Source organism: Rhinoraja longicauda, chromosome 6, assembly GCF_053455715.1.
Source record: "Rhinoraja longicauda isolate Sanriku21f chromosome 6, sRhiLon1.1, whole genome shotgun sequence".
NCBI lineage: Eukaryota > Metazoa > Chordata > Chondrichthyes > Rajiformes > Arhynchobatidae > Rhinoraja > Rhinoraja longicauda.
This window is the reverse complement of record NC_135958.1, coordinates 55,883,812-55,897,786: the sequence shown is the minus strand read 5'-3', so window position 1 is coordinate 55,897,786 and position 13,975 is coordinate 55,883,812. Positions and strand designations below refer to the sequence as shown.

The window sequence follows — 13,975 nt, the reverse complement described above, 5'->3', positions numbered from 1 at the left end:
GTGGTGGATGTTCATGTTAAAATGTATTTTGGGCGTTCTGTTGCTTTTTATTGGTATGACTGTATGGCAAATCAAATTCCTTGTATGTTGCAAAACATACTTGGCTAATAAAGCATGATTATGATTATGATGATTATGATCATATTTAGCATAGACATTGTGGGCCGAATGGCCTGTTCCAGTGCTGTACAGTTTGATGTATAATAGTCTCAGATGGCTCCAGGCAAAACCAGGATGGATGGAAGAAGGGTTCCGACCCAGAAACATCACCTATTCCTTTTCTCCTGAGATGCTGCCTGACCCGCTGAGTTACTCCAGCACTCTGTGTCGAACTAAGGATGGAAGTCAAACTAAAATCGGACTGTGCTGTTCCACTTACACAGCTTAAACACAAATCAGGATGGCATGAAACTTAAAGCTTTCACTTGATTGCGGTTCTTTGGGATTTACATATAAATAGAGCCCGTGCAAATAAGCGATGAATTTGAATGATCGAGAGAGATTAATTGCTTGGAGCACAAAAAAATAAATTCGAGGAAATAATTATAAGTTATCCTGTCAGGCCATTACTTGGCAATTAGAATATGGTGCAGTCTGACGTCTGCTTATAAAGTCACAGCAGAATTCATAATTATATCATTGACGTTGATGTGCAAAAAGGCACATTTTAAAAGAGATACAGCTATGTTTTCAAATCGCCTGTAAAAATTTGCAATTTTTGACTGCCAAAATGAATACGTAAGGTAATCAGGCTTAATATTTAACCTTTCGAACGACTGATTCAAATATTCACGAGGTAATGTCTCTCATCAGAAAAATTAACCAAAGACCAAACATTCTGCTTCACTCAAAGATTGTAAACGTAAATGAGATAAAGTTCAGCAACTGCAGGGACAACAAGATACAAATCCAATTACCCTCCATATGAATGTTTCTACTTGTTACTTAAGAAGCACTGTCACTTTGCTGTTGTTATTTCATTACGTACTGCACACAATCTGTGGAGAATGGAATACAATTGTAGTATTTCAATTAGTTTCTCAAACCACTAACATCACCTGTTGCCTTTGACACCTACAACATAAACAGTAAAAATCATAATATCGCACCGTACACTTTATATCAAACCCCCTTCCCCCCTCGCCAATGTCGACCTATTACCTGCCACGCTTTGTCCTGCCTCTTCTCTTTTCCAGCTTTCTTCTCCACCCCCAACAATCAATCCAAAGAAGGGTCTCGACCCAAAACACAACCGATCAATGTTCTCTGGAGATGCTGCCTGACCTGCTGAGTTACTCCAGCACTTTGTGGCCTTTCATGCACTCTGCAGCTTCCCCTTTGCTCTATCTATTGTACTCTAATTTGACTTGATTGACTCGATTGTAGAGTATTATCTGATCTGATTAGATAGCATGCAAAACAAAGCTTTCCACTGTACCTCAGCGCTTGTGGCAATAATAAACCTAAACCCAGTCTTTCCATCAGAGGGACACACTAGCATGCCCTGAAAAGCCTTTGATAAGCAGAGTCATAGAGCCATACAGTACAGAAATAGGCCCTTTGGGCGACCTTGTCTATTGTTGGCACAAATAACCCTCCACAACTACCCTTTCTTCAAGCTACTCTCACCATTTATTAATACAGAACATGGTGATAGTTAGGAGAAAGAAGGAATTGTAGGTGCTGATTTATTTAAAACGACACACAGTGTTGGGGTAACTTCGGGGGTCTGGCAGCATCCTTGGAGATGTTTCGGATTAGGACCCTTCTTCAGACTGATTGTGGGGGCAAAGAAAGCTGCAAGAGAGAAGGGGCAGGATAAATTGTGACAATAGGTGAACAGATGGGGAAGGGCAGATTTTGATGGGCAGATGGTTGGACAAAGGCCAGAGATGAGAAAACAGGTGTGAGGATTGAAGAGTTGACAATTGTGAAGCCAGAGGAAAGTATGTAGATGGAGGGGAGAAATCGACGCGAGTTCAGGTGAGGGATGGGGGAGCGGGTAGACAGGATAATTATATGGTTTTCCATTTGCCTTTATTTTGTGAATACCCTTAAATCTAGGCTCCATTTATTTTGGGCAACCAATAACAAGGAACTTGGAAGATATTTGATATTTCACTCTGCTTTTAAGTTTGACAAGCAAGTCAACTCTTTGGTAAAAGCCAGTTTCTTCCAGCTTCGTACCATAGCTAAAATCAAACCATTCCTCCAATTTGACGACCTAGAAAAAAATCATCCACGCGTTCATTTCCTCCCGCCTAGACTACTGCAACTCCCTATACACTGGGATCAGCCAATCATCCCTGTCCCGCCTGCAATTGGTCCAAAATGCTGCAGCGAGACTCCTGACGGGTACCCGTAAAAGGGACCACATCACCCCGATTCTGGCCTCTCTCCACTGGCTCCCAGTACGGTACAGAATCAACTTCAAGCTCCTCCTATTCGCATACAAAGCCCTAAACGGGCTTGCCCCCCCATATCAAAAATCTTCTAACCCACCACTCTATCTCCAGGTCCCTCAGGTCGGCCGACTTGGGGCTACTCACTATCCAGCGGTCTAGGCTTAAGCTCAGGGGTGACCGCGCTTTTGCGGTTGCAGCTCCTAGACTGTGGAACAGTATCCCTCTCCCCATCAGAACTGCCCCCTCCATCGACTCCTTTAATTCCAGGCTCAAAACCTATTTCTATTCCCTAGTGTTTGAGGCCCTCTGAGGGGGCGCTGTGAACTGTAAATTGTTTATGTATGTGTTGTTAGGTTTGTGTTCCTTTTTAGTACCTGCACTGATGTACAGCACTTTGGTCAACGTGGGTTGTGTTTAAATGTGCTATACAAATAAAATTGACTTGACTTGACTTGAACACATATGTCTTTTTAAAAGAAAAACTCAGAGGCAAATGTTGTAACACGTAATTTTTCAAGGTAATTTGGGGGTATGGAGAGAAGGCAGGTACAGGTTACTGAGCTGGATGATCAGCCATGATCATATTGAATGGCGGTGCAGGCTCGAAGGGCCGAATGGCCTACTCCTGCACCTAGTTTCTATGTTTCTATGAACATACGTTACTGTGTGCACAGCACCGCAATTGAATCAATAAATTGCACTGCACATTGGACTTCACACACCATGATAAATGGGCAGCAGATTTTATCTGCCTTGCAACCTATTATTTGCAGATAACATATTCTCATAAAATTATATGAATCATAGAACTGAATGAATTATAACTGCAATATTTACCATTGGGTATCATGATATTCGCCAATACCTTATCAATGTGTGGGTGCCAATATTCATCATGCATTGTCCTGGCTTCTGTATTGTTCATGCTTGAGAAAAATGTGGGCTTTGTGAGGTGCAAGCGAGTTGAGTTGATCCCAAATGCTTCAGCGATTTCTTTCTGAATCCGCCACCTCACGTCGCTGCAAAAGAGATCACTCTACGACGTCAACTGACGGCAAGACACACAGAGGTCAGTGCACGGCGTGACAACAGGTTAACACAGAAAAGACACAAGAGGCTGCAGGTGCCAGAATCTTGAGCAAGACACACAGTACCGGAGGAACCCGGCGGGTCAGGCAGCTTCTGCGGAAGGAATGGACAGACCACGTTACGGGTCAGCCTGAAAAAGAATCCTGATCCTAATCCCTCCCCAGATGCTGCTTGACCACCTGAGTAACACCAACAGTTCAATACACTCGGGCGAACATGGATGAATTTTCAAATCTGCGGCTTGAAGTTTTCCGATAGAGGGCAGAAGAAGACTCGGAGTTTGAAGCCTTGCAGCAGTGCGCCTTTAGTGACAGTATGTACAGCTACAGCATACTGACGCGTATGCTTATTGATCATGCTTCGCTAATGGGTAATATTAGTGGATGAATTGGAACATTTATTTGTTCAGACATTAGATGACAAGTAAAAGTATCCTCAACATTGGGCAAATTGATGGGGAAAAAAAAATATTGGTCAATGTAGCTTAATTTTTAATTGATATGCCTGCCTGCATCTTTGATTACAAAACAAAACTCAAGCAGAAAGTGTTGCTGCCTCGTGGCTCAGAGGCCCAGGTTCGATCCTGACCATGGGTGCTGCCAGTGCGCTGTTTGCAGTCTCCCAGTATGTGCGCCTGACTAGTTTTTGTCCCGCACCTGACTGGGTGACACAGTGGCACAGCTGGTAGAGCTGCTGCCTTACAGCGGCTGTGCCTTACAGTGGCACGGCTGCCTTACACTGCCTTACAGTGGCACAGCTGGTAGAGCAGCTGCCTCACAGCGCAGGCAGTGGAACAACTGGTAGAGCAGCTGCCTCACAGTGCAGGCAGTAGCACGGCTGGTAGAGCAGCTGCCTCACAGCGCATGGGACCCAGGTTTGGTCTTGACCTCAGGTGCTGTCTGTGTGGAGTTTGCACGTTCTCCCTCTGACCGCATGGGTTTCCCCCGGCTGCTAAAACTCAACCTGGCTCTACTAGCCAGTGAAAATATAAAGTTTCTACGATTAGATGTACCACTAATATTGCGTTACTGCAGAAATAAACTGAGGCTCAGAATCCCTGAGGACCGAGAGAGGAACATACTCATAGAGATGTTCACAACACCCACAAACAGTTTGAGATAATAGTGAGAGGCAATGGGGGAATGGGAAAAGGAGATAAGAAGCAGACATGCAAGAGTTAAGGGCGGCACAGTTGTGCTGTGGTCGAGCTGCTGCCTCACAGCGCCAGAGAGCCAGGTTCGATCCTGACTTCGGGTGCTGTCTGTATGCAGTTTGCAACTGCAATAAGTGGTGAACACTGCCTAGTCAATCACAGGAACGGACCTCATCACCATCGAAGGGATTTACAGAGTCGCTGCCTCAGAAAGGCAGCCAGCATCATCAGAGACCCACACCACCCTGGCTGGCCACACTCTCTTTTTACTCCTACCATCAGGAAGGAGATATAGGAGCCTGAAAAGTGTAACATCCAAGTTCAGGAACAACTTCTTCCCTACAACAATCAGGCTATTAAACACTGCAATCACCAAATAAGCTCAGAACTACATAGTCTCAGGGGCATTGGTTTAGTTTTTTACACTATCATTGTTTGTTTTGTGTGTGTATATGTATGTATGTGTATATATATATTTATATATTTGTGTGTGTGTGTGTATATATATATATAAAAATTCTTTCTGTTTATAAATTTGTGTACAGAGTACAATGTTTACACATTCTGTTGTGCTGCTGCAAGTAAGCAGTTTCATTGTTCAGTTTGGGACTTATGACAATAAAACACACTTGACTCTGTTTAACTGCTTGTAAGTAGTTTGTATGTTCTTCCTGTGACCGCGTGGGTTTTCTCCCACATTCGAGAGACGTGCAGGTTTGTAGGTTAATTGGCTTCTGGAAATTGTTTAGGATGCCAAAGGTGGATAACATCGAACTAGTATACAGGTGATCGATGGTCGGCCTGGACTCGGTGGACCAAAGGGCCTGTTTCCAGGCTGTATCTTTAAACAAAACTAAACTAAATTAAGCAAAGTGCAGGAGTAACTAAGCGGGCTATTCAGCATCTGTGGAAGTCATGGATAAGTCTTATCAAGTCTGAAGAGGGGTCCCGACTCGAAACATTATCTATTCATTCCCTCCACAGATGCTGCCTGCCCTAGTGAGTTCCTCCAGCACATTGTGTTTGGCTCAACAGAATCTTCAAGAGATCAGTATCAGTCAGCCTTTTATTAAAGATAGATACAAAATGCTGGGGTAAATGAGGGGGTCAGGTAGCATCTCTGGAGAAAGGGAATAGGTGACGTTTCGGGTCGAGACCCTTCATCAGACCAAACCTTTTATTGAGCTATCCTTACATGGAAAAGTTATCAGAATACACAACGAGAATTTTCTTACCTGTATAATGCAAAGTCTTCTTTGTCAAATAAATCATTTATTTGGTCGCCGAAGTACCTGGAAATGTAATGTTGAATGAACAATTTACACAGTTCTCAGTTTAATTCCCTTTTAAAATTATCCCAACCTGTGCTGTTTCAATTCATGTATAAATTTATCTGAGGATTATCCATCAAGGAACATTTCAGAGTAATTCCAGGAAAAGCATGTGTAATGTTGTGTGAACTTTGGCCCACCTCCAAAAGATAAACACAGATAACAATCAGAAATATCTAGTTTGCATGATTTTGGATATTAGGCTCATAATGACCCAAGTATGTTGCAATATATGATTGATTCAAAGATAGAGCATGGAAACACAGGCCCTATGGTTCACCGAGTCCACGCCAACCATCGATCACCCATTCACTCCAGTTCTATATTAACCCAATTTCTCATCCATCAGGGGCAATTTATAAAGGAAAATTAACCGACTAACTTGGGATGAGGGAGGAAACCAGAGTCCCCAGAGGAAATACACACGGTCAAAGGGAGATCGTGCAAACTCCACACAGAGGTCAGGGTGGAACTCGGGCCTTGAGCACCGTGAGGCAGCAACCCCACCAGCTGCGCCACCATGCCGCCTTGGCCTGAATGACGAGGGACACTGGCACCTTGTCGGAGGCACAACTTTAGCGTGATGCCAGCTGGAGAAGACCCATGTTTTAAAAGCAACATTTAATATTTAGAGAATGGCTGGCAGTCCCTCAAGTTACCACCGCTAACCTCAGCTACTGACACCTTCATCAGTGATAAACATAAACTCCAGCAGAAACAGCATTGAGTAATTCCAGGCAATCAGCTTACTGGAGAGGAGGCAGATTTGTCACCAGTCTTCCTACTGTCCATTCTTCCTGTGATCTCCAGATTCACAACTTCACAAGTTCTAGGAGTAGAATTAGGCCATTCGGCCCATCGAGTCTATTCTGCCATTCATACATGGCTGATCTCTGCCACCTAATCCCATTTTCCTGCCTTCCCATAACCCTTGACATCTGTTCACATCAAGAAATTGTCTATCTCTGCCTTAAAATATCCACTGACGGCCTCCACAGCCCTCTGGGGCAATAAATTCCACAGATTAACTACCCTCTGACTAAAGAAGTTTCTCCTCACCTCCTTTCTAAAAGAGCGCCCTTTAAATCTGAAGCTTTGACTTCTGGTCCTAGACTCTCCCACCAGTGGAAACATCCTTTCCACATCCACTATATCTATGCCTTTCATTATTCTGTAAGTTTCAATGAGGTCCCCCCTCAATCTTCTAAACTGCAGCGAGTACAGGCCCAGTGATGTCAAACGCTCATCATATGCTGACCCATTCATTCTTGGAATCATTCTTGTAAACCTCCTCTGGATCCTCTCCAGAGTCAGCACATCCTTCCTCAGATATGGGGACCAAATGTCCTCACAGTACTCCACATGCGACCTGACCAGTGCCCTATAGAGCCTCAGCATTACATTTCTGTTTTTGTATTCCAGTTCTCGTGATATAAATGCTCATTGACTTTGCCTTCTTTACTACCGATTCGACTTGCAAATTAATTTTTTGGGAGTCCTGCACCAGATTAGGGGACAACTTCGCTAATTCACTCAGGGGTCAGGACAGCAGGCTGTATATGCATAGTCTTAAAAATCACCATGTGAAGCCAGACCCATCCCTGCAGGCTATCGAAACTTGAAATAAGAATGGAAAAGCATCCAAAAAGTACAAAGTTGCAATAGTTTGAAGAATTTGGTGTGGCACGGCGGCGCAGCGGTAGAGTTGCTGCTTTACAGCACCAGAGACCCGGGTTCGATCCTGACTATGGGCGCAGTCTGTACGGAGTTTGTACATTCTCCTTGTGACCACGTGGGTTTTCTCCGGGTGCGCTGGTTTCCTCCTACACTCCAAAAACGTACAGGTTTGTAGGGTAAAATGGCTTCGGTAAAAATTGCGAATTGTCCCTAGTGTGTATGATAGTGCTTGTGTATGGGGTGATCGCTAGTCGGAGCGGTCACGGTGGGCGGAAGGTGCCTGGCTTCGTGCTGTATCTCTAAAGTCTACATTAGTTGAGGATTATGAACCCCTAAATAGCATGAAAGCAGCATCTCACAGATCCCACAGCCTGGGTTTAACTATGGTCTCAGGTACAGTCTGTGAGGAGTTTGCCTATTCTCCCAGTGGCCAATTGATTTTCCCCCCTGATGATCCAATTTCTTCCTGCATCCCATAGACACACTGGTCAGTAGGCTGGTTCGTAATTTAAATTACTTTTGGTGTCACTTCCATCCCCCACAAGGATACGGGGATCGTTGGTTGGCGTGGACTCAGTGGGCCTGTTTCCACTCTGTATCTCTAAAACCGCTAAAGGAAAGTCCAAACTGTGGAAAACCATGTCTTACCTGTAGATATTGACAAACTGTTTGCCCATGGAGAGAGCTCCCGAGTGCAGATCAAGAATGGAGGCCTGCGAATAGGGAGAGAATTCAACAAAATAATGATTGCTTCGTGTCCCGCTGCAAAACTCCCATCACTTTCGTAATACTTGCACAAAAATGTTTTGCGATATAACATTTAATTGCTTAATATTTATAAATAACCCTGCAAAAACTATTTAACGTTGCTCATTTTAAATTTAAAACATAGATTTAAAAAGGGTCTCTTATTTAATTCCGATGGATAAAATTACTCTTGTACCCATGCAGAACTCACTGACTTCATACACTTCACTTCCAATTTCCACCGGTTTCCAGACCCCCACTCCCTCATCTTTACCATGGATGTCCAGTCACTCTACACTTCCATCCCCCACAAGGATGGTCTTGAAGCCCTCCGTTTCTTCCTCGACCACAGAACCAGCCAATCCTCATCTACTAACACTCTCCTCCGCCTAGCAGAGCTGGTTCTTACCCTTAACAACTTCTCCTTTGAATCCTCCCACTTCCTCCAAACCAGAGGCGTAGCTATGGGCACTCGCATGGGCCCTAGCTACGCCTGCCTCTTTGTCGGGTACGTCGAACAATCCCTGTTCCGGACGTACACTGGCCCCATCCCCGAACTCTACCTCCGCTACATCGACGACTGCATTGGTGCTACCTCTTGTACCCATGCAGAACTCACTGACTTCATACACTTCACTTTCAATTTCCACTCTACGACTACGATAAAATTAAGCAAATGGACGAGGGTTTCGTGTTAGGATCAAGCAGCTTCATTATCATAAATAATCAGCAAAAAGCAGCAGGTAAGGAATTCAAGAACGTGGAAACTGCCGTAAAACCCAGCAGGTCTGGAGATTAACACTTCACACTGAAATGGTTTCGCAAGTTTTGCTCCACAAATAACGTACAATCTGCTGCGCAGTTTCAGCGGTCTCTGCTCTTGCTGATTGGAATAGTGGACTACAGTTCCACTGCTTCACTTCCTCAGTCGGATAAAATGACCCAAAAAAAAGCAATCAGATTGATTTGAAACAACCAGCTGGACTAGGAAATCACTGCATTTGCTCAGAAACTGTGCGCAAGCTCATGGGTTCTTTTAAGCGGCAAACTGAACTCAAGAGTGTTTCATTGCCATAGCGACCAAAAGCAGAACAATGACATTCTTACTTATAGCAGCAGAACATGCCTGCAAACACACGGTACTCATAGATAAGATCAGCAGGGATAGGAGTAGAATTAGGCCAATTAGGCTATTCGGCCCATCAAGTCTATTCCGCCTTTCAATCGTGGCTGATCTATCTCTCCCTCCTAACCCCTAACCCCATTCTCCTGCCTTCCCCCATAACCTCTGACACCTGTACTAATCAAGAATCTATCTATCTCTGCCTTAAAAATATCCACTGACTTGGCCTCCACAGCCTTCTGTGGTAAAGAATTCCACAGATTCACCACCTTCTAATAATGGGTCAGTTTTCACAGTTTAGACATTTTACATAAATTTAAAAAATCAATAAATTAAAAACCCCAATTAGTATAAAAAGTCCTTAGTGTGATCAAGACAATTCATAGTTCATTAGTTTAGTTCAATGTTCAATAGCCTGATTGGTGTTGGCAAGAAGCTGTTCTTGAACCTGAAGGTCACGATTTTCCAGACTCCTCTACCTTCCGATAACTTCAAATGCAATGTGATAAACTGGTATCCAAAATCATTCTTCTCTCCATGTGTAAATGATTGACCATTTCCAGCCTCCCTTCCATTGACTCCATCCACACTTCACGCTGCCAGCATAATCATGGACCAGTCTCGTCCCGGTCACTCACTCTTCTCCCCTCTCCCATCAGGCAAGAGGTACAGAAGTTTGAAAACGCCTATCTTCAGATTCAGGAACTGTTTCTTCCCAGTTATCAGGCCTCTCATCAGATGATGTCCTCTCATCAGCTTGAGTGTGGCCCTGACATCACAGCTACCTCTTTGGAGAACATTGAACTACCTTTAGTTTGAAGAAGGGTCTTGACCCGAAACGTCACCCATTCCTTCTCTCCAGAGATGCTGCCTGCCCTGCTGAGTTACTCCAGCATTTTGTGTCTATCTTTGGTTTAAACTAGCATCTGCAGTTCCTTCCTACAAATTGAATATCTTTAAATGGACTTCAATGTTATATCTTTGCACTAAATCAATAGACAATAGGTGCAGGAGTAGGCAATTCGGCCCTTCAAGCCAGCACCGCCATTCACCGTGATCATGGCTGATCATCCACCTTGGATCTCAAATCTTGGACCCTTTATCCTTTATCTGTGCACTGTGAATGGCTTGTTTGTATTCATGTATAGTCGTTTTTGACTGGATAGCACACAACCACAAGCTTCTCACCGTACCTTGGTACACGTGACAATAATAAACTAAACCTAAACTAAAGCTGTGATAATAGTCAATTTATTTGCAAATCAAAATGTGTGTCTGACTTTCACAGGGAAAGTTATAGGACTCTGCAGTTTGAAGCTTGGACAAAAGCTGTTGGGAAACCCACAATAGAACAAGTCCCCAGAGAGAGATCCTCTAGAGCAGGCTGCTCTATCCCAAGGTCTCCTCACAATTAGATTTAATTTTAAACATGCCCTACGTCATCTACCAAATAGAGCTTATCTCTTCACTTGCCTGACCTCCCAAGTTTCGCCGCCACTTTGTGTTTTATTCCTAAAACCTTACGGTTCCACCTTCCCACATCACCATCCCTTGTGTTCATGGTATTTTGTAGCACCCATCTCTTCTGCAACAGATGTAGAAACAAGGAACTATAGATGCTGGTTTGCACAAAAGGACAGAAAGTGCTGGTGTAACTCAACGGGTCAGGGAGCATCTCTGGAGAACATGGATAAGCGTTGTTTCGGGTCGGGATTGACAAAAAAAAGTGCTGGATTAATTCAGTGGGTCAGACAGCATTTGAAGAAAAATAATAGACGAAACTCTTCTTCAGACTGAAAGACAGAGAAGGCCAGACCAAAATAGGACTGGCAACAGATGACCTCAGGAAGTGTAGAGCCCATAATGGCCTATTGTTGGCTGGGAAAGATGTGCTCATGACAGGGATGCAAGGATGAGAACAGTGGATCTAGGAGGATAACTTGGAGGGAGAAGGGGTGGGAGAGGAATGCAGGAGTTATTTGAAATGAGAGAAATCAACATTCGTACCAATGGGTTCATAAGTTATAGGAGCAGATTTAGGCCATTCGGTCCATCAAGTCTACTCCACCAATCAATCATGGCTAATCTATCTTTCCCTCTCAAACCCATTTTTCTGCCTTGCCCCCATAACCCCTGACACCATGTCCAAGCAAAATATGAGGTGCTGCTCCTCCAATTTGTGTGAGGCCTCACTCTGACAGTGGAGAAGGCCCAGGACAGAAAGGGCAGTGTGGGAATGAGAAGGGGAGTTCAAAATGTTTGGCAATCGTGAGACCGGGTAGGCCAAGGTGCATTGGGCGTACGTATTTCAGGTCGGGATGTCTGAAATGTCACCTGTCCATGTTCTCGCTTGATCCGCTGAGTTACTCCTGCACTTTGTGTCCATTTCTGTTACAGACATGTTCAGCGTTCTCCTTCCTCTCCAGTTTAGTTTAGTTTAGTTTAGTTTATTGTCACGTGTACCGAGGTACAGCGAAAAGCTTTTTGTTGCGTACTATCCAGTCAGCGGCAAAACAGTACATGATTACAATCGAGCTATTCACAGTGTACAGATACATGATAAGGGACTAACGTTTAGAGCGAGGTACAGCCAGTAAAGTCTGATCTAAGATAGTCCAAGGGTCACCAATGAGGTAGATAGTAGTTCAGGACCGCTCTCTAGCTGTGCTAGGATGATTCAGTTGCAGGATAACAGTTTGTGTCATGGCCAGTAATTCACAGCCTGACGTTCTCCTGCCCATTCTTCATGTAACTGCTCAGGCAGGACAACTGGAAATCATCCCCAGAGGTTCAGTGCACGACATAACCTGCGGGTAAATCTCGAGTTGACTCATGTCCGAAACTCACTGATTTGGAAAAGAGAATGTTAGCACCAGCCTGGTTAACATAGGCCTTGCTGCTCAGATCAGAGAAAATCATCTCAGCGGCACAAAATAATCAGGCAGGGATTTTAATCCACTCCAGCACTGGGAAATGCTTTGCCCTTCTCTGGGCTGAAACAAATACTAACCACCGCTGATGCTTATAGACTACACCATCTCATGACAGCTTCTGACCCATTGCAGGTGTGGATTGGATGCTGCACTGATCTGTTCGTCATTGAATTCCTGAACGGGTGCACGTTTGCAAAATCACTTGGATCGTTTTTCTAAATTCATCAGGAATCGATTGATTGAAAGACTGAAAGAAACACCAAGGAAACAGGCCCTTCAGCCCACTGAATCACGTAAGCCATGGAATCAAACCTTGTCGGCCATGGAATCAGCATTACAAAGTCAAACACCAGACATTTTAACCCAAATTATTTTCTTAATTGAGAGTAATGTCTGAATTCAGCACCGGCTACGAGGAATACGAAGGTTTAATGCCGACCATCGATCACCCATTCACACTAGTTCTAGTGTGAGAAAATAACTGCAGATGCTGGTACAAATCGAAGGTATTTATTCACAAAATGCTAGAGTAACTCAGCAGGTCAGGCAGCATCTCAGGAGAGAAGGAATGGGCGACGTTTCGGGTCGAGACCCTTCTTCAGACCCTTCTTCAGCCCACTGAGTCCACATCGACCATCATTCACCCTCCCCCCCCCCCACCCCAACACATTAGTTCCATGTTATTCCAATTTCCCATCCTACACACAAGGGACAATTTATAGAGGCCAATTAACCTACCAACCCGCATGCCTTTGGGATGTGGGAGGGAACCAGAGCACCTGGAGGAAAGAAATCCAGTGACAATGGCAAGAGAGAGAAAAGTGAGAAGTGAGAAATTCAGTGACAATGACAAGTGAGAGAAAAGAGAGTAAGAGAGAGAAAACTAATCACCCATTATAAGACCTACTAAATACAACCCTTAATAATAATAATAATAATAATAAACATTTATTTTATATAGCGCTTTTCAAAATGCTCAAATCTCTCTTGTGTGTGAGATCCACCTTACCTAATGCCTGACTTTTATTTCACACTTGAGGCAGGAGTTCGAACATTTGCTCAGTAGAGTACGAGTTTATCAAAAGGATTGAGAGCCATTATTTTGAAAGGTCGAGTGTGAATGTCCCCTGGTGTATTTTTGAGCTGCACAGTAAAATTGGTAGCCCGTGGCTGTGAACAGTGAGGCCTGCGTTGCCCGTGTTGTTGATGCATCATGCGGGTTCCTCAGCTTGCCATTTTCCCAGAGGCAAGCCTCAATATTATGTAAACACTTTTAAAAACTTTTGTCAAGCTGTAACTCGTTTTCATCAGGTCAGAGAACAATGTCGGGAATTCACCAAAAAATGCAGAAGAATGGTAGTTATATTAGTATATTAATGTGAAGAAGGGTCTCAACCTGAAACATCACCTATTTCTTTTCTCCAGAGATGCTGCCTGACCCGCTGAGTTACTTCAGCATTTTGTGTCTATCTTCGGTTTAAACCGGCAACTGCGGTTCCTTCCTACACGTTATATTA

The 13,975-nt window shown here is 44.0% G+C and overlaps 2 protein-coding genes across 2 annotated transcripts in view; one reads left to right on the top strand and one right to left on the bottom strand.

The window, feature by feature from the left end:
* The window catches only part of LOC144594477 (urotensin-2 receptor), a 51,269-nt gene extending 38,648 nt beyond the window's left edge, over window positions 1–12,621 (top strand). Inside the window, exon 2 of the mRNA XM_078401011.1 lies at window positions 12,591–12,621. The gene's annotated coding sequence lies outside the window, so the exon portion shown is untranslated. The remainder of the gene's footprint in view (window positions 1–12,590) is intronic.
* The window catches only part of ogfod3 (2-oxoglutarate and iron dependent oxygenase domain containing 3), a 106,628-nt gene that overhangs the window by 21,168 nt on the left and 71,485 nt on the right, over window positions 1–13,975 (bottom strand). Inside the window, exons 5-7 of the mRNA XM_078401013.1 lie at window positions 8,304–8,368; window positions 5,883–5,939; window positions 3,271–3,424 (exon numbers count right to left, since the gene is read on the bottom strand). Of these exons, the coding sequence (XP_078257139.1) occupies window positions 3,271–3,424; window positions 5,883–5,939; window positions 8,304–8,368 (276 nt within the window). The remainder of the gene's footprint in view (window positions 1–3,270; window positions 3,425–5,882; window positions 5,940–8,303; window positions 8,369–13,975) is intronic.